General features: G+C 39.7%; 1 protein-coding gene across 1 annotated transcript in view; it reads right to left on the reverse strand.

Annotated features, from left to right (window-relative positions):
* Nucleotides 1-10,719: 10,719 nt before the first annotated feature.
* Nucleotides 10,720-25,263, reverse strand: part of LOC134735446 (uncharacterized) — a 160,966-nt gene continuing 146,422 nt past the window's right edge. The window contains exon 4 of the mRNA XM_063630501.1: nt 10,720-11,003. Within this exon, the coding sequence (XP_063486571.1) occupies nt 10,821-11,003 (183 nt within the window). The 3' untranslated portion in view covers nt 10,720-10,820. The remainder of the gene's footprint in view (nt 11,004-25,263) is intronic.

The raw sequence follows: 25,263 nt of genomic DNA on the forward strand, positions 1-25,263 counted from the left end.
AAGTCCCAAAGCAGTCACAAATAATATAACAGACCAAGTACTGAAAGGGCAATTCACTGCTGAGAGTAAAGATTTAGAACTGGAGAGGAGCTCTGTCCAGATTTAAATAATGGCAGAAGGATCAAAAATAAGAGATGGTAGAGGATCAATTGACCGGCCTGTGTGTTGATCCCTAAAGCAGAGTGACACAGATGCCAACACCTGCATTTGAGTCCATTTATTTTGAAAAGCACATTCAGTTCAAGCTTCCGTGTTTTCAAGGCTATTCTGAAAAGTGTGTAAGGTTATCAGGTATGCAGTTTTTAAATATGGAACATGGCCTAACTAGATGGGGTAGAGGGTTTGGTCTTCATTAATATTTGATTTCTAGAAGGTTAATAACGGGGCTGTTACACATTTAACTATGGTTGATCACTGAATTACAAAATGTAAATGTGTTCAAGTATATATTTTTATTTAGAAACCCATTTTGAAATAAATTGCTCTTTGAGAAATTGTAAGTCAAACACAAATTTATATTTGTTATTGTATGACAAACTTTATAAAACATTTCTTCAGATATTCCCATGAAACATCTAAATATGGAATCCAAGAAAATAGAGACCTGCATGTTAAGCCAATATCAGATTAGAATAATGATAAAAATACTTAATACTTTTAATTCTTTTACTGTAGGCTGAAACAATGCTAGCAAATGAATTATTTTATATAATTATCACAATAATACAATGAGGTTCATATTTACTATCTATATGTTACAGATAAGGTATGTAGGTTTAAAGTGGTTAAGTAGTTTCTAATCATCAGCCAATTAGAAAAGGAATCTGAATTTAGACTTAGGCTTTCTAATTTCAGAACTCAGACCCCTCAACACTGGTCCACCCTGGAAGTTGGAGAGAAATATCTTCACTGACATGAGAACAACATATTTGCCTAATGTTTGTCATTTTTATTTTAAAAAACACTTTTCATTCATGTGCAATTTTAAAGGGTTGATGTATGAAATTGGATGTATAATATCTTGAGACCCTGGCTCTTTTCTTTAAGCACAATTTCTCCTTTTTTATTACAAAAAAAGTAATGAGAAAAATAGATATTCATTCTACAAAAGAATGTTCAAGCCTAGTTACTTACTGAGCCTTTATTTGCATTTGGACCCTAAAATTCTCCCATCCCTTCACTCCACGTATCCTGTATTTCTGATTTTCCTCTAAGAACCAGGACTCAATTCCTGCTCCATGACAACATTTGGAACTTCACTGCTGAGTTTCCGGTTCTGCTAGAGCTTCCAAGAATGGTGGGCTAAAGTCCCTTTCCTCAATAATCTCATTCATCATGGTTTTCTACTTGAAGCAACACTGTCTATGAAGTGCAACCTGGCTATTCCTTCTCCTGTAATCATTGCCTCTCTGGATTTTCCTTCTTCCAAGATTCCTTTTCCTGATTCCCTTTAACACCCCTTTCATAATTCACATCCAGAGAGTTCTCTGCAATCACCTACCCATCCCAATCTCCATTATTTATTTCATTTTATTACCTTTCACAATTCATATAGTAAATGTTACTTAGAACAGAGGCTGCTCTAGTGTTTCATTGGATTTGTCTCATTTTATTTCTGGTCACTGAATGGCACAGTGATATCACATGAGGTTGGCCAGAGTTCTTTTCCATCACCATCATAAAGCTTTATGACTATAGGTGGGTTTGTCTTTTACCAGTTCACTGTCTTCCTCTAAAGATAGTCTCTCCTATCTCGTGCATAGGACGCACTAATCACTAATGTCCCACAGAAGGATATCCTGAGCTGTCCTTGGAGGCATTTGGCATGGAATCTTACAGAGTGCCCCTATCCTCTGTGCCTGGCTTCCATCCTCCTGACTCTTTGTGACTTTCAGATCTTAAAACTAAAATCACGTGCAACACTTAACCTCCAGGGGAATAATCTGTGGCTCTTACACCTAGATGATTGATAAACACTTTCTCCACTCTTTTCTTATGTTTGTTTTCTTAATTAGATTTATTGTTTTTCTGTTCTCTCCTCTCCCTCAAGGTGCATGTGCACACGTATCCACTCCCACCATGTGGCAAAGGCTTGGAAAGGTACCCTTCCCCAGCCTTCCTCCCCAGACTCTAAGCTCTTTGAAATGGGCATGAAGGAGAAGTTCTCTTTGATGTTCATTTGAATGTGCTTATATCTTGATTCCTCTGTGCGTTTACATCTTTTATTCATGTGCACTTTAAATACCCCCATTAAATTAAATAATCATTGAGATAGGAACAGTGTCTATGATTTCTGTTGGAGCTTCCTTCTATTTCCCGAGATGTGGCTCTCTGCACACTGAACTCTTCTGACTTTCTTCACCCAACTGACTTTAAAATCAGATGAAATGGTGAGCCTCACCTCCAGACTGTGCATACAACTAAATGTAATGGCACGGTTCAAACAACAAGCATCCTCTCTGGAAGAAGAAATACTTTGAGGGCTGGGAGCAGTGTCTCATACCTGTAATCTCAACACTTTGGGAGGCCAAGGCAGGTGGATCACCTGAGATCAGGAGTTGGAGACCAGCCTGGCCAACATGGTGAAACCCCATCTCTACTAAAAATATAAAAAATTAGCCGGGCATGGTGGTGTGCACCTGCAGTCCCAGCTACTTGGGAGGCTGAGGCAGGAGAATCACTTGAGTCTGGGAGGCAGAGGTTGCAGTGAGCCAAGATCCTGTCACTGCACTCCAGCCTGGGTGAGAGAGCGAAACTCGGTCTCAAAAAAAAAAAAAAAAAAAAAAGAAATAATTTGAGCTAGTGGGTTTTCTCAGATTTAAGTGCCTTAAACTGTCACCTACCTCACACACATCTCTTTTCTAGTAATTTTTTAAAAATTCACCCATAGAATCATACTCAGAAATGCGGGCAGACAGTGGGGAAATCTAGACTGTAATCCCGCTTCTACCCCTTCCTAGCCCTATATCCTTGAGCAGGTTATTCCACATTTCTGAGCCCCAGTTCCCTCAGGAGTTAAATAAGATAATGTAAGCCAGTGCATGGCCCATGCTAGGCTCTCAAAACATGTTAGCTATTTTTATGATTTATGTATACCAAAGTTTATGGATCCTTTTGCCACTCTCCAATGCCCTAAATATAGTTAAGAAATCTTCCCAACAGTTGCTTTATGATTATAGGGCTCTTGTTCCAAACAATCTAGAAATCTGCAAAGAAACTCATGAGTAGAATATGGTCATGTTTACATATTAAGCAGCCTTTTTGGCAATTCAGCAATAAAAAAAAAAGTGCTCTAAAAAGGGGAAGGGAAATATGAAAAGAAAAAAAACCCTTTTGAAATAACGATTTCATCTTTTGTTCTGGCCTGTCTTGGAGTAAAGAAACGCCAATTCAGAAAGCCCCTGGAGCTAAGCAAATTCTCTACCATCAGCTCCCCAGCTGCATCAGCAAAGCGAGGTCTGCTTTCAGGAAATGTGAGCCCAAGAGTCTTCCTGAAGCATTCTCCACACTGGTGCCACTGCCTTGCTGTACTTCTGAGGGCCACAGAGGGCAATGGGACCACTGCCAGGCCCTCCTCTACTTGGCATAAAACTCAGGCAGGCTTTTGGCCTGGTGAGGCAGCCCTCTACTTCCCTTGTTCTCTGCCTCCCTCACTCCCTCCTGGATATTAAACTCACTGTGGTTTCATCCACTTTATCATCTCATTTGCTTTCTGATCTGATCCCAGGCTGCCGTGTGGCTGATCAAAGGCAGATGTGAGCTCTCAGCTTCACAAAGGAGCCCCTGTATTCAAACAAACATGTTAATTTATTGTCTTCTTGCCGGCAGCTTCCTCCCCTTGCTCTCTCCTACGTTTCCCGGTATATTCATTCACTTTCCATGCCCCCTCCTGCTATTTACGCTTTCTTTCTTCTCTCTTGTTGTGACCTTTTCATTTTCGTTTCTCTTTAAAATCTCTCCATTTTCTCACTCATATTCTATTGTAGGTTAAAATAATAAAATTGCTTTTACTGCCATTTCATCTTCCTCATACTTGAAAAAAAAATTATACCAACATTTTTTTAAGCCTCATAGAAGTTCTTATTTTCAGCAGCCAAATTTGTTTTTAATAGTGGCATATGTTATCAAGTTCCAGTTTTGTTTTCTTCTGTCCTGTCTGCCCCTCTCATTCGATATTTCCCACCTCCCGCTTCTCTCTGTCTCCTTGCCTCCTTTCAGGGTTGCCTTTCTCTTTGCCCTTTCCTTTTCTCATCTCTCTCTTTCCTTTTTATGTCCCTCCCCTCTGAGACAGTCACCCCTTTGCATTCCCTCCAACCCCTACCATGCTGCTGCTTTCCTCTCTGCTGACTTTTTGCTGAGGTGCTACTTCCAAGGTTTTGAAACTCAGTAAATCCTTGATAGTTTGCCCTAATTTGGAGAGAAGGTCAATCAGAAGTAATAAGCCCAAGAAACAGAATATTTTACAGAAATCTGCCAGTCGAAGGATATTAAGTGAACACAATACGATTGTTGACAGAGAATAAGGAAAGCTATTCACAGAACTACCAATAACAACTTACTAAATTCTCAGGGCTGTGGGTGATCCAGAGATGAACAGGCTTGATCCCTGCTCTCGAGGAGAGTAAATTATAGTGCAGATAACACAGCACGCTTGCGTATTACCTTAATAAAGGCACGGTGTGTGAGAAGTCGCTTCAGTTGACGAACATTAATCCCATACACTGTAGTTAGAGCTGTAGAACACTCAAATATAAATCTGACATCAACTTCACCCTCAGGACACATAGATTCTAATAGAGGATCAATTTACACATAAGTAATTACTATGCAAATCAAAAAACACAACAAACAAACAAATAAAATCCATATAGTAAAGGTCAAGAGAAGATCCAGGGGAACATAATTAATTTAAGCAGGAATATAGGGATGATGTCATGATAGAGATGCCATTTCACCTGGATCTTGACAGATGATTTGGATTTGGTAGTTAGTAAAAGGTAAAAGCCCTACAAGGGCCAGATAAACTTAATGCCAGGTTCTGTTCATTGTGAGAGAATTGGGATCCCCTGTCTGAGGAGTCTGAGGCTGAGTCCAGGCCTGCTGGGGTACTGTGCTGTGATGCAGTGACTGACTAGCAGTCTCTCCCTTGGACCCAAGTGGGACAGTAGAATCATGCATGTCCCACTTGTGACTTCCTGCGCTAGGGAGAAAGCTCTGCATGCATGAGCACAGGTTCAGAGGTGGGAAAGTGATGGGGACATTAAGGGGGCAGAAGAGTGGCTAGTGTGGCTGTTGAGTAGGTTGTGAAGGGAGGCGACCAAGGTGAGACTAGAAAGGTCAGCAGGTGCCATATTGTGGAGGCCTTTGAACATCATGTATAGGACTCAAATATTCAAGATTTTTAAGCAGGGGAAGATAGAACCAACTCTGTGCCAAATCTATTGAAGAGGGAATATATTGGATGAAGAAAGACCAACTAGGAAGCTACTGCAATCACTCAGCAAGTGAGGATAGAGACTTCTTTTAATAAGTATGATTGCAGTGGAAAGAGGGGATTTGATTCAAGCAATATATCTATGGCAGAATCTGTTGAGGAGGAAGAGGAGGAATTGGAAATGAAACAGATTGGCTAGGATAATGATGATACCAGTAACCAAGGTGGGGACGACAAACGATGGCTGTTTAGGAGAGAAATGAATATAATTGATTTTATTCATATTCAGTTTTGGATATTGGTGAATATAGCAGCAATAGTGGAGAGAAAGCATAGAAGATGAGAGATCATTTGAATACATTCTGGGGCAAAATTGCATAAGCCCAGGAGCTGAAAGCCCATTACTTCCTTTTTAGTCAGCAATTATTTATTAAGCACCTACTAACTATATGCCAATGAGATGAAGCATGACCCTAAATAATAGGATATTGATGTTAAAATTTTAGCAGCCAAAAAAGCAAGAGGTGTATCTTGAGTTGAGCCTGAAAAGTTGACAAATACCTACCATGGGTAAATTGATTTCACCAGAATTGAAGCCACCTTAATGTGTCCTAGACTTTGTGAAGGAAAAACTAACTGGGGAGAGAGTGAAGAGAAAAAGGCCCTGGAAGCCACAAAGGTTTTATAGAATCCAGCAATTCATTAACAAATAGATAAGAATCAGTTGTGCTTAGCAAATATATTATTTAAATGCAAATGATGCTACTAATTGTCTTCACTCTTAAGTAGGCTAAAGAGGAGGTATCTTATGCTGAATAGAGCAAGGAACCAGGGAGACCTGGTTTTGTAATTATTCTGCCACATCGTAATAATAGTCCTTGGGTAAGTTACTTTATATCTCTGTGTTCCAGTTTCCTTCTCTATAAAACAAGGAAAATAATATTCCCTTCATGGTGTTATTGTAAGGATTAAATAAAATTAATGTGCATCAAGTGCCTGAAACAATACACTTATTATCATATTTTTTATTTTTGTTAGTCTAACACCTCTTTCCCTGCTTTGGGTCAAGCTCTGTTACTAAGTATCTAAATGAGTAAACTATTTGCACATCCTAGCAAATTGTCTCTAGTAACAGAGCTTTGTTGGTCTGATGATAATACATTCTCTGCAGTGCTAGTCCCTGACCCTGTCCACCTAGCAGTAATTCTCCACTACAAATGCATGCTTATACAGTTTTCATTAGAGGAATAGATGGGAACAGTTGAACTGAGAGGCAAAGCAGAATGGTTCTTTGTTTTTACATCAAATAGCAATTGTCCATCAAATCTCACCCTGCTCTACCTCAGATAATCAAATCAACCTCCCACAGAAGTGTTTCTAAATCCTTTTATGTAACCATTATCCCTCATCCCCAACCCCCACTTTCACCAACCAAATTTACCCCTCACGCACAATATTGTTGACATCAGCATGCAGCATTCTAGCATCCACGTTGCCTGCTCTTTCTCCTGGTCTCATCCAAAAGGTCCAGTCTCTTGAATCAGGTTTCTTCTCGCTACTCTCATTCTGTTGCCCTGTTCAAGACCCTCTACCTCTAACTGGTTTCCAGTCTTTTCTCTATTCCAACACTGTAAGAGATCTAAAGATGGCTTTCTGTCACTTGCTAACTTTCATTAGCTCTGTCAATTGCCCACAGGATAAAATCTACACTTTGTAGTTGAGCAGCATGTCTCTTTATATTCCCAATCTAGCTATTCAGCCCATCCTTTGTTCCTGTTTCCCAAATATGTAATATCATTTGCGAATTCAAGTAATTGCACATATTGTTCCCTTCACATATAATACCCTTCCACAACTTGTTTGCCAGGCAAACTCCTACTCACCCCTTGTCCTTTAAAATTCAGCTTAAATGTAACTATTAGTAACAGGATGATATTGAGGATAGGTTCCTGAACCCTAGAGTTCTGCCCTTATTAGTCACCTATTACTTTGCACGGTTGCTAAGGGAACTATTACTACATACATTAAGCCCAAGCAAAAGAACAGTTTATTACTTGGTTTTGAGTTTGAACCCCAAGCTGAAGCCCTGTGTTGGCTAACTTGAGAAGGACTGCCTCGAACTCAATTATTTCCCCTGGACGCAGTAATGGACTTTTTGGTGAGACTTCATTCTAATTTCTAGATGCCTTTCTAAAAGTCCAAGAGAAAAGGAAGAGTGAGAATTGGGGTAAAAGATCACTTTTCTTAAGCAGGAAGGCCACAGGCCCTGACTTGTCTCCACGACCTATGGAAGAAGAGAAATAGGGCTATTTAACTTACTAAAGGTTTAATTTTTTTATACTGGAAACCAAAGCTCCATCCTCTAGAAAACCTGTTCTAATAAATATACCTGAACATAATTAATCTATACCAATTCTCCTTCTTCTTGGGATCAAGTGATATGCCAAGAAGATACCAAATAATAACTCCCCCTGAAATTTTTTTCCTCTCTTCGTTCCCCACCTGTACTTTCTGCCCAATAAGAATTACTTGTTCCTTCATATGTGTTCTCTTAATAATTTGTTCATCCCTCTCAGTACTAAGTACTTACCAATTTCCTGTAATTATTTATTTAATATCTATTTTTCCCATTTATTATTTTTAAGAAGGTAGAGTTTGTGTTTATCTTGTAGCCCTATTACATGTCCAATGCTTAACATAGGAAGACCACCAGCACATATGATGTTGTTATGCCACTTCCTCAAGGTGAACTTGGCCTGGGCTTGGTGGGCAGAGTGTGGACCACATGTTACCTCTCCTCGTCCTATGGTCTGGATACCTAGTATGGGATACAACTTGGATAACTATATCCAGCAATCCTAGTGGAGCACATAAGAAGAATTTTAAGTATTTTTTGAATGAGTGAATAGAGCATAAAGGAATTTGCTTTGGAATGTAAAGAACATAGTGACAATGTAAAGGCTGAGAAAGTATGAGACATAAAAATTAATAGAATTTGTGGCCAGCATCATTAACAACCCATAAATTTTAGAAAGTTCTTAAATACACAAAAGCAATAAGAGGGTCTTAAATCTCAAAGAATTTTATAACTGGAAATATAGCAGCCATATGTTCCACATTTTCTAGGATAATCTGTATTTCAAATCTCCTGTCTCATTGTCCCATAAGTGTAATTGCACTTGTCAGAGCATATGTCCTAATTTGGGGCTCAGAAAATATAGTCACTAACTAGAAGGTGCATTGAATTTATTTTTGCTCAACCTTCTCATTTTATAGATAAGGAAACTTGGGTCCACAGAGACTAACCAGCTCACCTAAGGTCACACAGCAAATTAATTACACAAAATCTAGGTCTCCAGACTTCTGATCTACTGTTATTTTTGTATTATTTCATGTTGTAAGCTAACATGACTCCCTGAAAGCCTTTTGCTTGCAATTGAACAGATGTCTTGCTCATACTATTGCATCCTTTCCTGTGCTAGGACACACCGTCCTGCCAAAATACTCCACTGCTAGCCTTTCCATTTCTGATTTATATAGAATCTCTGATATCCTAAATTGCCAGGTACCTGGGGGCAAACTCAGTCCATGTATTTCAGCTGAGTGTTTGCTGGGCGAGATGAGGGAGGAGACAATGAATGCCCACCTCAAGGTTGCTGGTGCAGAAAAGACAAATCACTGCACAATGTTGCTTAATTACTGTATTCTGAACTTTATCCCTCAAAAGCTCAGGCTTCCTGGTATCAACATCATCCAAGGTGACTTTCTGGAATAAAAGAGGAATGTGAGAACATCTGGTAAGGGATGGCTCAATAAAGAAAAAGTACAGGGAATACCCAGCAGCCAATCTGAAACTGCCATTCATAAAGAACTCATCACATAGGGAAAGGGCATATGAAGTTATTAAGAAAAAGAACAGAAAGAGTGGGTAAGTTGAGAATAATTAATATGAGCATATTATGGATACTGTGGTACAGTCACAGTAATGAAATGCTTAAAATCAAGGTGAACACACCAATACTACTGACTGGAGGACTGGTGCAAGTTAAAAACTTGAAAACGGAGGAAAATTAGTTTTAAAAATGATAAAGTACACACAGAAGAGAATGTGGAGCTATTTCAAACATTGTCATGGAAGAACATCAGCCAAGACTTAAATTGGACTTGATATGTGACTTTGAACAAGGTCACTAGTTTCCCCGGGCCTCAGTTTCCCTACTTGTAAAGACAAGAACTGAGCTCTGGAATCTCTCAACACTCTTCCATGATCTTTAACCTTTCATGATCCCAACAGAATCATTGCCATCTTTTGTTTACTTAAAGATAATTTTATTTGTAATAAAATTACTAATACTCTGAAGCATTGTGTTTCCCAGATCAATGAAAAACTTCTATTTAGTGTAGGCTCCAGTCCACAGATTAGCAAATTTTCCTGTGAAGGGCCCGATAATAAGTATTTTAGGTTTTGTGAATCCTATGGTTTCTGTCATAACTATCGATATCTGTCATTGTAGCATGAAAGTAGCCGTAGACAATAGGTAAAAAAAAAAAAATGAGTTGGCTATGTTCCAATAAAACATTATGTATAATAACAGGTAGCAGGCTAGATTTGGCCTATAGGCTTTAGTTTGCCAACTCAAGTATGAGAAATAAATATAGTGTCATTTAATGGAATATTTTTATTTTGATATTTTAGAACTAATCCCCACAGATGTATGCATTATACATAATAAGAACAAAATAAAGCTTTTGAAATGAAGCAAGTATGCACATTTGATAATCCATGTAGGCTGCCCCATTATTTAACTCCAGGAGCCACCATTCACAATGACGTTATAAAACATTCTAGAACTCTATAGGGTATAATGTGAGTGATGGAGACATACAACCTCTATGGCCCTATTGGTGGTATTGATACCTCAGTAACGCTACCAGCTTGACAGGGAGAAATTGGTGCCAAGAAACGACAAAGGAGTGGCAGTGGCATAAAATTCCTGCATCCTACTTCCTCCAGACACTGCCTCCTCCATCCTATTTCTTTCTCCCTCTGCAAAGAAGAGGTTCTGATCTCAGAAAAGAGATGGCCTACCAGTCATTTAAAGTCAAGTGAGTTTAACAAGTTGCCTTTCTCAGAGTGTTATTACTAAGATTCTTAACTATTGGAGGTAGTCCAAGGAATTATGAGACGAGAAGGGAGTGCTCCTGAAATTACAGTTTATTAACTCTTTGCTACCTGTGCTGCCTTTATATTGTTAATCTGTTGTTCAGATTCTTTTTTCCAGAAATAGCATTCTTTTGTTTTTTTGTTTTTGTTTTCGTTTTTGGAAGTCTTACCCCACATCAAATCTACGGTTCCAGGGGAAGTTACTAATGAGTACACTTATAACTAATCACAGTTGATCAACTCAAGGATGGGCATGGGACCCAAACCAAGCCAATCAGAGTTCTCTCCTAGGATATTCAACTCAGAACTCAGGTAAAAAGGGTGTCTCTCTCTCTCTGGTAGGGAAGCTGAAAAAATGGGTCCTCTGTGTGCAGCCATGTTCCCTGCCATGTCGATGAAGCAGAGCTGAAAGAATAAAGCATGAATGCAGTGAGAAATTGAGAGAAGAGATAGGATTTGAGAGAGATTCTCAACAATATTGTGCCTCAGGCCCTGATGTACCCCTACCTTCTCAGAATGTGGGGATGCCCTTCAGTATCCTAATAAAGTTCACTTTTTGCCCAGAATAATTCAAATAGTATTTTTGCCACTTGTAACCAAAATATATCTAAAAAATACAGCCCTATAACTCTAAGGTTTCTCCAAGCCACTGCCCCCTACCAGATCTGTACTCTTGTTTTATGTTTTTAAGCTCCTTTTTCCTTTCCTTCACTAGGACTATCCCAAATCCTATCAACTGAGGAAAAGTTAAATTCTCTGCCACTGTATAGCAAGCATCAATCATACTCTATACTTATGCCTACATGCTAATAGGGTTTCTGTGGTGTGAGCATCTTTGTAGTTTGACAGAAAACTCTTGATCTAAAGACTTCGGGTATTATAAGAAGAATTTAGTCTGCACTCCTTTTCCAATGGCCCTTAGACATAAAGAGAACAAAATAGCAACTAAGCACATGACGGGTCACCAATCTCACCAAAGTGCAGGAAAGAAGTATTAATACTTCAAAGGCTTCAATAATCAAATTCTGTATCAGCCAACTATAGGAACCCCAATGTCCTAGAAAGGTCAATCCCACCACTTTGTTTTGTTCTCCTTGCTTGTTGATTGGTTATCATTTTGATAGACAATACATGCACATGGCACAACCTTGAAAGGTTATAAAAGTGTTCATGGTGAAAAGTAAATTTCTCCCTATCCCTGCCTTTTCCTCTAGCCACCAGTTGGCCTCCCTAATAGCACAGCTCTTTATCAGTTCCTTGAATATGTTTTCAGAGACTGTGCATTCATAATGATAGGTGTACATACAAAGTTTCATACAAATGCCAGTATTAAAATGCATACTATTTTGTTCTTTGCTTTTTTATGTAAAAACGTGTCTGTTCTTACCAGTTGGAATGATGCATATGTAATCTAAAGAACTAAATCTTCTGGTTACATCCACCTGGGAGCAATACATAAACAGCCATGGTTGAACAGGGAACAACACTTTCTGAGGTCTGTTTTAGACATGCTTCTTTGTTTGGCCTTCCCACCAACAGCAGTCGGTCTAAAGGAGAAAGCTCAAGTGGGCAAAAATACAATATTGAACTTTGTAGAAGGGTGAAATATCTAGCTGCTCACTAGATCCTAGGGGTGTGAACCTTCATTCTTGAGAGTGTCCAGACAATTGAAGCAATGTATTTCTTTATACAAGTTGTGAATTTCAGTACCATGTAAAATAGAATAAGGTATGACTGCTGGGTTAAAAGTCATTTTGGTAAACTAACGAAGGGACAACTAAATGATGGGTTATTGAAAAAAAAAATTACAGAGTTTACCACTAAACTTTTGTAGTTGGCATAACAAGAGAATATCCTATTTTAATTATAACCAAAACCAGGACTAAATGGACCATTTATACTTATATAATCATTTATTTGTAGGTTCTCTTTAAAGGAATATAACTTCCTGCAGCTCAAAAGACTCATGAGACAGTCTGAATGACCAATTTTAAGTGATTTTTATCCCCTCTTTGGAAAAGACAGTTTGAAATCTTTCTCTTCTACTGGGCAAATCATTCCATAAAGGAGGACAGCTGTGACATTTATCATCATTTAAATAGATTGGAGTTTCAAAGCATGCACTGTCCTAGATCTAAGTCCGTCATAAATTTTGCATAAGTTTCTTTGTCTGCTCTGAGGAAATAGTCTGACCCTGGGCAGTGCTGTACCTGTTCTTTCCTTTTAAATTCTTTCTCACTTATGCCTTTCTTTCCCCTCATTTTAATAGTCATGGTTTTACTGTGATGGGTCTTACATGAACTATAGTATTTGAAGAGTCATCTTACAGCCATGGCCAAAGAAATATTCACAGCTACCTGACCTGTGCTGACCCTATGGAACTTCTTGCCAAGTCAAACCCTGGAGAAAATTATGTCCTTTAACCCTCTTTATAAATTTCATTATTCTCTTTGCATCTCTCCTTCTATCCAGGCAACACAATACCCTCCTATTGCACCAGATTGACCAGGGTCCCTCTCTGTAAGACGTCAGGGAAGACTGCATTCCCTCCCAGGGCAGTAACTAGGGTCTAGAGACATCTGTCTACTTTCCTCCCTGTAAAATTTATTTGTTATATAACAAACTCAACAGAGGTTTTCCTCAACATGGCTCTGTTGGCATTTTGGATCACAGAAATATTGAAGTCATGGTGTGCAGATTACTCCTCTGAAGACAACAACCATGAGATTCACAGCTTCCATCCTTCCCAGCAGTGTTTGAAAGTATAATCAGTTCAGGTGCATAAATTATGTTTACAGCATTGAGTTAGGATCTCTGTGTTAACCATATAAAGATTATATGCCTTAGGTGGAAGGTGTCATGTTTCTAATTTATCTTGGCATTCATTTAAACACAAACCAGGCTCTCTATTTCATGACATTTTCTCCCCAGCAGTAGGCTCCTGCTCAAGGACACTATGTGCTCAGCCAGGCTGTTTCCTTTAGATCCCTTTTGAACCAAAGAAATCAACAATCTTCCCTCTGTGGGCCGCCAGATCTCTTCTTTCTGTGCCATCTCAGATTGATTCCCAGGTTCCCACATTTCGTCATTAGCGAGTACGTCCCAGAATCTGCCCAGAGAAAATTTGAATAGATTTTTCTCTGTCCTGGAGATGTAGCCTCCTATATGGCACTACTAAGCTCAGCCTCCAATCTCTGAGTTTCCCTTAGTATCTCTATGATGAGCTGTCTTTCCTCTTGGTTCTTTCACTAAATTCCTCCTCCAATAGGCTAGCTAAAGGTCCTCCCCTCTTAATTGGCTTCTCAGAGGTTCACTTTTCTTTAGGTAGCCCCAGGTTCTCTCTAACCCCCACTGTTCCTTCACAATAACCCAGCTGGCATCAGTAGCCCACCTGGATACCACTTAACTGAGAACTGCCACAAGCATTAGCATGGTAAGGCACAATTTATCTACACTCCTTTTCCTAGAATCCCTTTCCCTGGCAACATGTATCATTTAAAATCCCACATTTACATTTTGTCTCAGCTGATCCAAGGCCAGGGAAAATCAAATGACTTTGGGAAAGACTGATATTTGTTTATCTAAGTTATTCCAAAAGAAGTTTGCATAATCTTTTAAAATATCTGATGAGGCCAGGTGCGGTGGCTCATAACCTGTAATCCCAGCACTTTGGGAGGCTGAGACAGGCGGATCATCTGAGGTCAGGAGTTCCAGAACAACCTGACCAACATGGAGAAACCACAACAAGAGGAAACTGAACAGACAGGCCTTGCTATATCCCTGCCAGTTTATTACCACTAGAGCTAATGCTTTTGTCCTCTAATAAAAATTCACAGTTTTCTCTGTTTCTTCGGGTCTTCTTTTCTGAAGTTTCCCATGTCATGTACAACAAATAAATGTGTATGCTCTTCTCTTGTTAATCAATCTTTTATTACACCAGTCTTAGCCATGAGCATTACAGTTTCTGCAATAGGGAAGAAATCTTTTTTCCCCTACATTGTCCAACTGTCTGGCAACTGAGATTGGCCTGAGATAGATGCATAACCATGCAGATTTCTGCTTCAGGACATTTCTGGATTAAAGGAGCAGAAATCATATTTTTCCTCTCTGATGGCAGAACTGCTGGGCAATGAGTTCAGGGCTGCAAGTAGCCATGTTTCTTGTCATACGGGGGGGAAAAAACTTGCCTATATTAAGAAAAAATAAACTCAATATGTGAGAAAAGCTGAGAAGTGACACAGACATAGAGACAGGGCCCTGACAACATCATAGGCCATGGATCCAATTGTCCTTGAGGCCGATGTCACCTTTTCTGTGATATGCTCCATGAGCAATAAATTCTCCTTCACCTTCAATGAGAATCTTGTTATTTTTAAGTAAAAATGTTCCTTTTGGTAAAATTTTCATCTTCTTAGCTCAACTCTTTAGGAAAATTCACAACCCTCACCAAAATAAATAGATTGCCCTATACCCTGGGAATCCACTCATAACCTTGAGGAAGAGATGACTTTCATCTTTCCTATTAATCTACTTTTCTACCCCGTCTCCTTTCTTCTGCTATCTTACTTCATTTGTTTACCCCTTCTGACATCTCTTCCTTTTCTTTAGGGGCTTTCATTTTTATCCTCAAACAATCTTAGTTTCATTGAATCATGTCGATGCTTCAACATAACATGCCATCTGGTCAAGATATGCTAGGCTTTGCTGCAATAACATCACCATCTCAGCGGAAACAACAAGGCTTCATTTAGTGCTCATATTAGGTGTACTACAGGGCAGGTGACTCTCCAGAACAAATATCTCTATGTGGCAACTCAAAATCCCACCTAATGCATACATCCTCCGTGGCTAGGGGAGGATGTATGCATTAGATGTATAATTGTACCCTTTATATTCTTTATACAACCATACTATAACTGTACATCTAATGCATACATCCTCCATGGCTAGCACAAGAGGGGAAGAGAAGGATTGGAGATTTGCACACAAGCTCTGCCCAACACTGACATACGTCACATCTGCAGAAATTTTACTGGCAAAAGCACCTCCATGGTCAAGGATTCTGGAGAAAAAAAGAGAATTGGATAAGGGTGAGCTTTGGAGGTTTCTACCACACTTCTCACTTCTTTGTTTTACCATTAGAATTCTTAAGCAGTTAGGCCATAATCAATGTTAACTTTAACCACTCAATTCTTAACTACTTGCAAATTTGCTTGACTAGACTACAGGTTGGTTGTAGCTCTGCTGAAAACTGGGGCCCTGCCCTTGTGTATTCTTCTCTGGGATCTCAGCTAAAGAAGCTGCTCCCACATTTCTGTTTAGATATTTTATTCCTCACCTTTTCTCTTGTGCCTTTAATTAGCCAAAGTATATCCTGCATCTAAACCCAAAATCTATGAGGCTGGGAAGCATACTCCTCCCACAGGAGGCACACAGTCATATGGCAATGGGTGAGGACTCTCCTAGGAGGAAACTGATTTGAATAATAGTGGGCTATAATGTCCTCTGCCCCAGAACTCTGCTGGCACTGCTCTCTTGACCTTTTCTTGTTCTGCCAACCTTCTCTTATTTAGGGCCCCTCCTTTTAAACTGTCTCAACCATAACATCCATGAAAGCAGCATATAATTTATATCTCTATACTATTTGTTTCTCTCAAGATTTCATTTAAAATATTAAATAATTTGCTGGAAATCTAAATTGTCTAAATTTCAATTCCCATCACCACCCCACAGACATACTTTAAATATATTTCCTCAGGTAAGCACTTTTCCATCATATCGGGGCTCAGTACACAATACCCTGAAGTATGGTGCCTTAACATATTGAGTACTATGAAGTGAAGATGATTGGAGGGTCTCAGAAGCAAGGTCATTCTGTCCTTCTCCTGCCCTTCTGTCTCCTGGCCTCTCCTCCAAAGTGAAACATAGAAACCAGAATTCCTCTTTCCCAAGGCAGGTCATAGAAACTGCAATTCTACTCCCCCAAAGAAAGCCACAAAACCTAGAGGTCACTCTCTGCTCTATCTCCCCTGAAAGTGGGTCATAAGACCCTCATTCCAGAAAGATCCTACCCCATACCCAGGTAAAAGGAATGCCACACATAAAGACCAAAAGAAATCTAAACAAACAGGCTTTGCTAAGTTCACCCCAGTTTTATTATCACTAGGTAATACTTTCTTTTTTTTTTTTTGCATTGTGTTTCCCTACAACCAAGCTCTTCTTTCATCAGACAAAACACAGTTTTCCCTGCGTCTTTGAGTCTTCATTTCCGAAGGTTCCCATGTCACACAAAACTTTGTAAAATAAATTTGTTACGCTTTTCACTTGCTAGCCTGTTTTTTGTTATGGGAATATCAGGCATGACCCTTGCAATGGGTGAGGAACATTTTTGCCCTTACAATACATTCTCATTTCTGTCTGAGGTAGCATAATTTTCCTGAGCCATTCCCTGCCATATAACCTCAGTGTCATTCTTAAATCTTACTTCTTTATCTCTCCTCGCATCTTGTGAAACCTCAATCGCTATCCAATATTTCTTACTAATGTTTTGTTCTTTCCCATTATGTAGATCTACTAGATGATCCAGGTACTTATCACCTAGATTATTCCAGTATTCTTCCTATTTAGATAACTTACAACCCAAAAATTTCATTCCTAAGTATATGCCCTTAAGAATTCTCAGACACATGCAAAAAAAAAAAAAAATGACAAGAATTTTCACTTAAGCATTGATTGGAAGAGCAAAAACCAGGAAAACATGTGTGTACCCACAAGAGAACTGATAAATGAATTCTGGTATATGTATAGAGTGAAATAGTATACCACATTAAAAAATGAATAAACTAAATCTCTATATATTAACATGGATGATCCTCACAATGAAATATGAGCTAAGACCAGATGAGGTGGCTCAAGCCTGTAATCCCAGCACTTGGGGAGGCCAAGGTGGGCAGATCACCTGAGATCAGGAGTTTGAGACCAGCCTGGCCAACATGGGAAAACCCCACCTCTACTTAAAATACAGAAATTAGCTGTACATGATGGCAGGCACCTGTAATTCCAGCAACTAGGGAGGTTGAGGCAGGAGAATAGCTTGAAACCAGGAGGTGGAGGTTGTAGTGAGCTAAGTTCACACCAGTGCCACTGCACTCCAGCCTAGGCAACAGAGCAAGGCTCCATCTCAATTAGAAAAAGAAAGGAGTTAAAACAGCAACATTGATCCCATTCCAAGAGGGCTGAATAGGAACAGCTCTGATCTGTAGCTCCCAGTGTGATCAACTCAGAAGTTGAGTGATTTCTGCATTTCCAACTGAGGTACCTGGTTCATCTCATTGTGACTGGTTGGACAGTGGGTGCAGCCCACGGAGGGTGAACTGAAGCAGCGCGGGGCGTTGCCTCACCTGGGAAGCACAAGGGGTCAGAGGATTTCCCTTTCCTAGCCAAGAGAAGCCATGACGGACTGTACCTGGAAAAACAGGACACTCCCGCCCTAATACTGCACTTTTCCCACAGTCTTAGCAACCGGCAGACCAGGAGATTTTCTCTCATGCCCAGCTCTGTGGGTTCATTGCCCACGGAGCCTTTCTCACTGCTAGTCTGAGATTGACCTGTGAGGTCTGAGATCGACCTGCAAGGCGGCAGCCTGGTAGGGGGAGAGGCATCCGCCATGGCTGAGGCTTGAGTAAGTAAACAAAGTAGCCGGGAAGCTTGAACTGGGCAGAGCCCACTGCAGCTCAGCAAGGCCTACTGCCTCTGTAGACTCCACTTCTGTGGGCAGGGAATAGCTGAACAAAAGGCAGCAGAAACTTCTGCAGACTCAAACGTCCCTGCCTGACAGCTCTGAAGAGAGCAGTGGTTCTCCTGGCACAATGTTTGAGCTCTGAGAACAGAGAGACTGCCTCGAGTGGGTCCCTGATCCTCATGTAGCCTAACTGGGAGACACCTCCCAGTAGGGGCCAACAGACACCTCATATAGATGGCTTCCCCTCTGGGATGAGGCTTCCAGAGGAAGGACCAGGCAGCAATATTTCCTGTTCTGCAATATTTGCTGTTCTGCAGCCTCTGCTGGTAATACCCAGGCAAACAGGGTCTAGAGTGGACCTCCAGCAAACTCCAACAGGCCTGCAGCTGAGGGTCCTGACTGTTAGAAGGGAAACTAACAAACAGAAAGGAATAGCATCAACACCAAAAAAAGGACATCCACACCAAAACCCCATCTGTAGGTCACCAGCGTCAAAGACCAAAGGTAGATAAAACCACAAAGATGGGGAGAAACCAGAGCAGAAAAGCTGAAAATTCTAAAAACCAGAGCACCTCTTCTCCTCAAAAGAATTGCAGCTCCTCACCAGCAATGGAACAAAGCTGAATGGAGAATGACTTTGATGAGTTGGCAGAAGTAGGCTTCAGAAGGTCCGTAATAACAAACTTCTCCAAGCTAAAGAAGCACATTCTAAACCATCACAAAGAAGCTAAAAACCTTGACAAAAGGTTAGATGAATGGCTAACTAGAATAAACAGTGTAGAGAAGACCTTAAATGGACTGATGGAGCTGAAAACCATGGCACGAGAACTTTGTGACGCATGCACAAGCTTCAGTAGCTGATTCGATCAAGTGGAAGAAGGGATATCAATGACTGAAGATCAAATTCATGACATAAAGTGAGAAGACAAGTTCAGAGAAAAAAGAGTAAAAAGAAATGAACAAAGCCTCCAATAAATATGGGACTATGTGAAAAGACAAAATCTACGTTTGATTAGTGTACCTGAAAGTGACGGGGAGAACAGAACCAAGCTGGAAAACACTCTTCAGGATATTATCCAGGAGAACTTCCCCAACGTAGCAAGGCAGGCCAACATTCAAATTCAGGAAATACAGAGAACACCATAAAGATACTCCTTGAGAAGAGCAACCCCAAGATACATTACTGACAGAATCACCAAGGTTGAAATGAAGGAAAAAATATTAAGGGCAGCCAGAGAGAAAAGTCGGGTTACCCACAAAGGGAAGCCCATCAGACTAACAGTGGATCTCTTGGCAGAAACCCTACAAGCCAGAAGAAAGTGGTGGTCAATATTCAACATTCTTAAAGAAAAGAATTTTCAACCCAGAATCTCATATCCAGCCAAACTAAGCTTCATAAGTGAAGGAGAAATAAAATCCTTTACAGACAAGCAAATGCTGAGAGATTTTGTCACCACCAGGCCTGCCTTATAAGAGCTCCTGAAGGAAGCATTAAACATGGAAAGGAACAACCAGTACCAGCCACTGCAAAAACATGCCAAATTGTAAAGACCATCAATGCTATGAAGAAACTGCCTCAATTACTGGGCAAAATAACTAGCTAACTTCATAACGACAGGATCAAATTCACACATAACAATATTAACCTTCAATATAAATGGGCTAAATGCCCCAATTAAAAGACACAGACTGACAAATTGGATAAAGAGTCAAGACCCATCAGTGTGCTGTATTCAGGAGACCCATCTCACATGCAGAGACACACATAGGCTCAAAATAAAGGGATGCAAGAAGATCTACCAAGCAAATGGAAAGCAAAAAAAAAAAAAAAAGCAGGGGCTGCAATCCTAGTCTCTGATTAAAAAGACTTTAGACCAATTGAGATCAAAAGAGACAAAGAAGGCCATTACATAATGGTAAAGGGATCAATTCAACAAGAAGAGCTAACTATCCTAAATATATATGCACCCAATACAGGAGCACCCAGATTCATAAAACAAGTCCTTGGAGACCTACAAACAGACTTAGACTCCTGCATAATAATAATGGGAGACTTTAACACCCCACTGTCAACATTAGACAGATCAATGAGATAGAAGGTTAACAAGGATATCCAGGACTTAAACTCAGCTCTGCACCAGGCAGACCTAATAGACATCTACAGAACTCTCCACCCTAAATCATCAGAATGTATAATCTTCTCAGCACCACATTGCACTTATTCTAAAATTGACCATGTAATTGGAAGTAAAGCACTCCTCAGCAAATGTAAAAGAATAGAAATCACAACAAACTGTCTCTCAGACCACAGTGCAATCAACTTCAAACTCAGGACTAATAAATTCACTCAAAACTGCACAACTACTTGGAAACTGAACAACCTGCTCCTGAATGACTACTGGGTAAATAAAGAAATGAAGGCAGAAAAAAATGATGTTCTTTGAAACCAATGAGAACAAAGACACAACATATCAGAATCTCTGGGACACATTTAAGCAGCATGTAGAGGGAAATTTATAGCACTAAATGCCCACAAGAGAAAGCAGGAAAGATCTAAAATCAACACCCTAACATCACAATTAAAAGAACTAGAGAAGCAAGAGTAAACAAATTCAAAAGCTAGCAGAAGGCAAAAAATAACTAAGATCAGAGCCAAACTGGAGGAGACAGAGACACAAAAACCCTTCAAAAAACCAATGAATCCAGGAGCTAGTTTTTTGAAAAGATCAACAAAATTGATAGACTGCTAGCAAGACTAATAAAGAAGAAAAGAGAGATGAATCAAATAGACACAATAAAAATGAAAAAGGGGAATCACCACTAATCCCACAGAAATGCAAGCTACCATCAGAGAATACTATAAACACCTCTAGTATTTATTTATGCAAATAAACTAAAAAATCTAGAAGAAATGGATAAATTCCTGGACACATACACCCTCCCAAGACTAAACCAGGAAGAAGTTGAATCTCTGAATAGACAAATAACAGGCTCTGAAATTGAGGCAATAATTAACAGCCTACCAACCAAAAAAAGTCCAGGACCAAATGAATTCACAGCTGAATTCTACCAGAGGTACAAAGAGGAGCTGGTACCATTCCTTCTGAAACTATTCCACTCAATAGAAAAAGAAGGAATCATTCCTAACTCATTTTATGAGGCTAGCATCATCCTGATAGCAAAGCCTGCCAGAGACACAACAAAAAAAGAGAATTTTAGACCCATATCCCTGATGAACATCAATGCAAAAGTCCTCAGTAAAAGACTGGCAAACTAAATCCAGCAGCACATCAAAAAGCTTATCCACCATGATCAAGTTGGCTTCATCCCTGGGATGCAAGCCTGGTTCAACATATGCAAATAAATAAGCATAACCTATCACATAAACAGAATCAACTACAAAAACCACATGATTATCTTAATAGGTGCAAAAAAGGCCATCGACAAAGTTCAACACCCCTTCATGCTAAAAACTCTCAATAAACTAGGTATTGATGAAACATATCTCAAAATAATAAGAGCTATTTATGACAAACCCACAGCCAATATCATACTGTAAGTGCAAAAACTGGATGCATTCCCTTTGAAAACTGACACAAGACAAGGATGCCCTCTCTCACCACTCCTATTCAACATAGTGTTGGAAGTTCTGGCCAGGGAAATCAGGCAAGAGAAAGAAATAAAGTGTATTAAATTAGAAAAAGAGGAAGTCAAATTGTCCCTGTTTGCAGATGACATGATTGTCTATTTAGAAAACCCCATCATCTCAGCCCAAAAACTCCTTAAGCTGATAAGCAACTTCAGCAAAGTCTCAGGATATAAATCAATGTGCAAAAATCACAAGCATTCCTATCACAAATAACAGACAGAGAGCCAAATCATGAGTGAACTCCCATTCACAATAGCTGCAAAGAGAATAAATACCTAGGAATCCAACTTACAAGGGATGTGAAGGACCTCTTCAAGGAGAACTACAAACCACTGCTCAATGAAATAAAAGAGGACACAAACAAATGGAAGAAAACTCCATGCTCATGGATAGGAAGAATCAATATCATGAAAATGGCCATACTGCCCAAGGTAATTTATAGATTCAAGGCCATCCTCATCAAGCTACCAATGACTTTCTTCACAGAATTGGAAAAAACTACTTTAAAGTACATGTGGAACCAAAAAAGAGCTCACATAGCCAAGACAATCCTAAGCCAAAAGAACAAAGATGGAGGCATTACGCTACCTGACTTCAAACTATACTATAAGGCTACAGTAACCAAAACAGCATGTTACTGGTACCATAACAGATACATAGACCAATGGAACAGAACAGAGCCCTCAGAAATAATACCACACATCTACAACCAGCTGATCTTTGACAAAACTGACAAAAACAAGAAACGGGGAAAGGATTCCCTATTTAATAAATGGTGCTGGGAAAACTGGCTAGCCATACGTAGAAAGCTGAAACTGGATCCCTTCCTTACACCTTATACAAAAATTAATTCAAGATGGATTAAAGACTTAAATGTCAGACCTAAAACCAAAAAAACCCTAGAAGAAAACCTAGGCAATACCATTCAGGACATAGGCATGGGCAAGGGCTTCATGACTAAAACACCAAAAGCAATGGCAACAAAAGCCAAAATAGACAAATGGGAATCTAACTAAACTAAAGAGCTTCTGCACAGCAAAAGAAACTACCATCAGAGTGAACAGGCAACCTACAGAATGGGAGAAAATTTTTGCAGTCTACCCATCTGACTAATATCCAGAATCTACAAAGAAACCAATTTAGAAGATAAAAAGTGGTAATATCCAGAATCTACAAAGAACTTAAACAAATTTACAAGAAAAAAACAACCCCATCAAAAAGTGGGCAAAGGATATGAACAGACACTTCTCAAAAGAAGATATTTATGCAGCCAACAGGCACATGAAAAAATGCTCATCATCACTGGTTATCAGAGAAATGCAAATTAAAACCACAATGAGATACCATCTCACACCAGTTAGGATGGTGATCATTAAAAAGTCAGGAAACAACAAATCCTGGAGAGAATGTGGAGAAATAGGAATGCTTTTACACTGTTGGTGGTAGCGTAAGTTAGTTCAACCACTGCAGAAGACAGTGTGGCGATTCCTTAAGGATCTAGAACTAGAAATACCATTTGACCCAGCCATCCCATTACTGGGTATATACTCAAAGGATTATAAATCATGCTACTATAAAGACACATGCACACGTATGTTTACTGCAGCACTATTCACAATAGCAAAGACTTGGAACCAACCCAAATGTCCATCAATGATAGACTGGATAAAGAAAATGTGGCACATACACACCATGGAATACTATGCAGCCATAAAAAAGTACGAGTTTCTGTCCTTTGCAGGGACATGGATGAAGCTGGAAACCATCATTCTCAGCAAACTGTCACCAAGAGAGAAAACCAAACACCACATGTTCTCACTCATAGGTGGGAATTGAACAGTGAGAACACTTGGACACAGGATGGGAAACATCACACACCAGTGCCTGGTTGGGGGTTGGGAACTAGGGGAGGGATAGCATTAGGAGAAATACCTAATATAAATGATGAGTTGATGGGTGCAGCAAACCAACATGGCACATGTGTACCTATGTAACAAACCTGCAGGTTGTGCACATGTACCCTAGAACTTAAAGTATAATAATAAAAGAAAAAACTTGCAAAAAAAAACCCCAGCAACATTACTATATTTAACATGATATTCTTTTGATAAATATTTTTAAACATGCAAACGACAATATCATTGTTTAGTAAAACAATTTAGTAAAAGTTTTTATTTGTTTATTTTTTTGAGATAGGGTCTCACTCTGTTACCCAAGCTGGAGTACAATGGCATGATCACAGCTCACTGCAGCCTCCACTCCCCCAGGCCAGATGATCCTCCCATCTCAGCCTCCCAAGTAGCTGGGACTACAGGTGCACGCCACCATACCTGGCTACATTTTGTATTTTTTGTAGAGAGGAGGTCTCACTATGTTGCCGAGGCTGGTCTCAAACTTTTGGGCTCAAGTAGTCCTCCTGTTTCGGCCTTCCAAAGTGCTCAGATTACAGGCATGAGCCACTGCACCCAGACTGTAAAAGTATTTTTTAAAAGCGTGTAATTCATAAATACCACAATTGTGATAATAGTTACTCAGCAGGGGAAAAGCAGTGGGGGGAAAGAAGGACACTATGCCTAGAGAGGAGTACACAGAGGATTTCAATTGTATTTATAATGTTTTATTTCTTCCGGTGGGTTGTGGATACACAGTTTTTTATGTGTTTATTTTGTATTCTTTATGATTTTAACCTGCCAAAAATACTTAGGTATATACCATATATTTTTAAAATGTCTCCTACCTCATCTCTCCATTCTAGACTCTGCTCCCCTCAAACCATCTTGCACATTGGCTAGACTAATCTTTCTAAAATACCATTTTGCTTTGTCTTCTATTTTCAAGGCTCTGGCAATTCTATGTCACCTATAAAATAAACAAACTTCACACGTTTTAGTGTGTCATTCAAAGCCCCAAAGAACTTGGAACCATCCCTGTCTCCATCTTCCTTAGTTCTTTCCTTGAAATATCCTCTTTTCCTGCCTGCTTACTTAAGTCTTAATCTTCCCTTTAGTATCTGGTCCACCCACGTTTTTTCTTTTTTTTTTTTTTTTTTTGAGACGGAGTTTCGCTCTTGTTGCCCAGGCTGGAGTGCAATGGCGCGATCTCGGCTCACTACAACTTCTACCTCCTGAGTTCAAGCAATTCTCCTGCCTCAGCCTCCCTAATAGCTGGGATTACAGGCATGTGCCACCACGACCAGCTAATTTTGTATTTTTAGTAGAGACAGAGTTTCTTTATGTTGGTCAGGCTGATCTTGAACTCCTGACCTCTGGTGATCC

The sequence above is a fragment of the Symphalangus syndactylus genome, chromosome 21 (assembly GCF_028878055.3).
Source record: "Symphalangus syndactylus isolate Jambi chromosome 21, NHGRI_mSymSyn1-v2.1_pri, whole genome shotgun sequence".
In the NCBI taxonomy this organism is placed as follows: Eukaryota; Metazoa; Chordata; class Mammalia; order Primates; family Hylobatidae; genus Symphalangus; species Symphalangus syndactylus.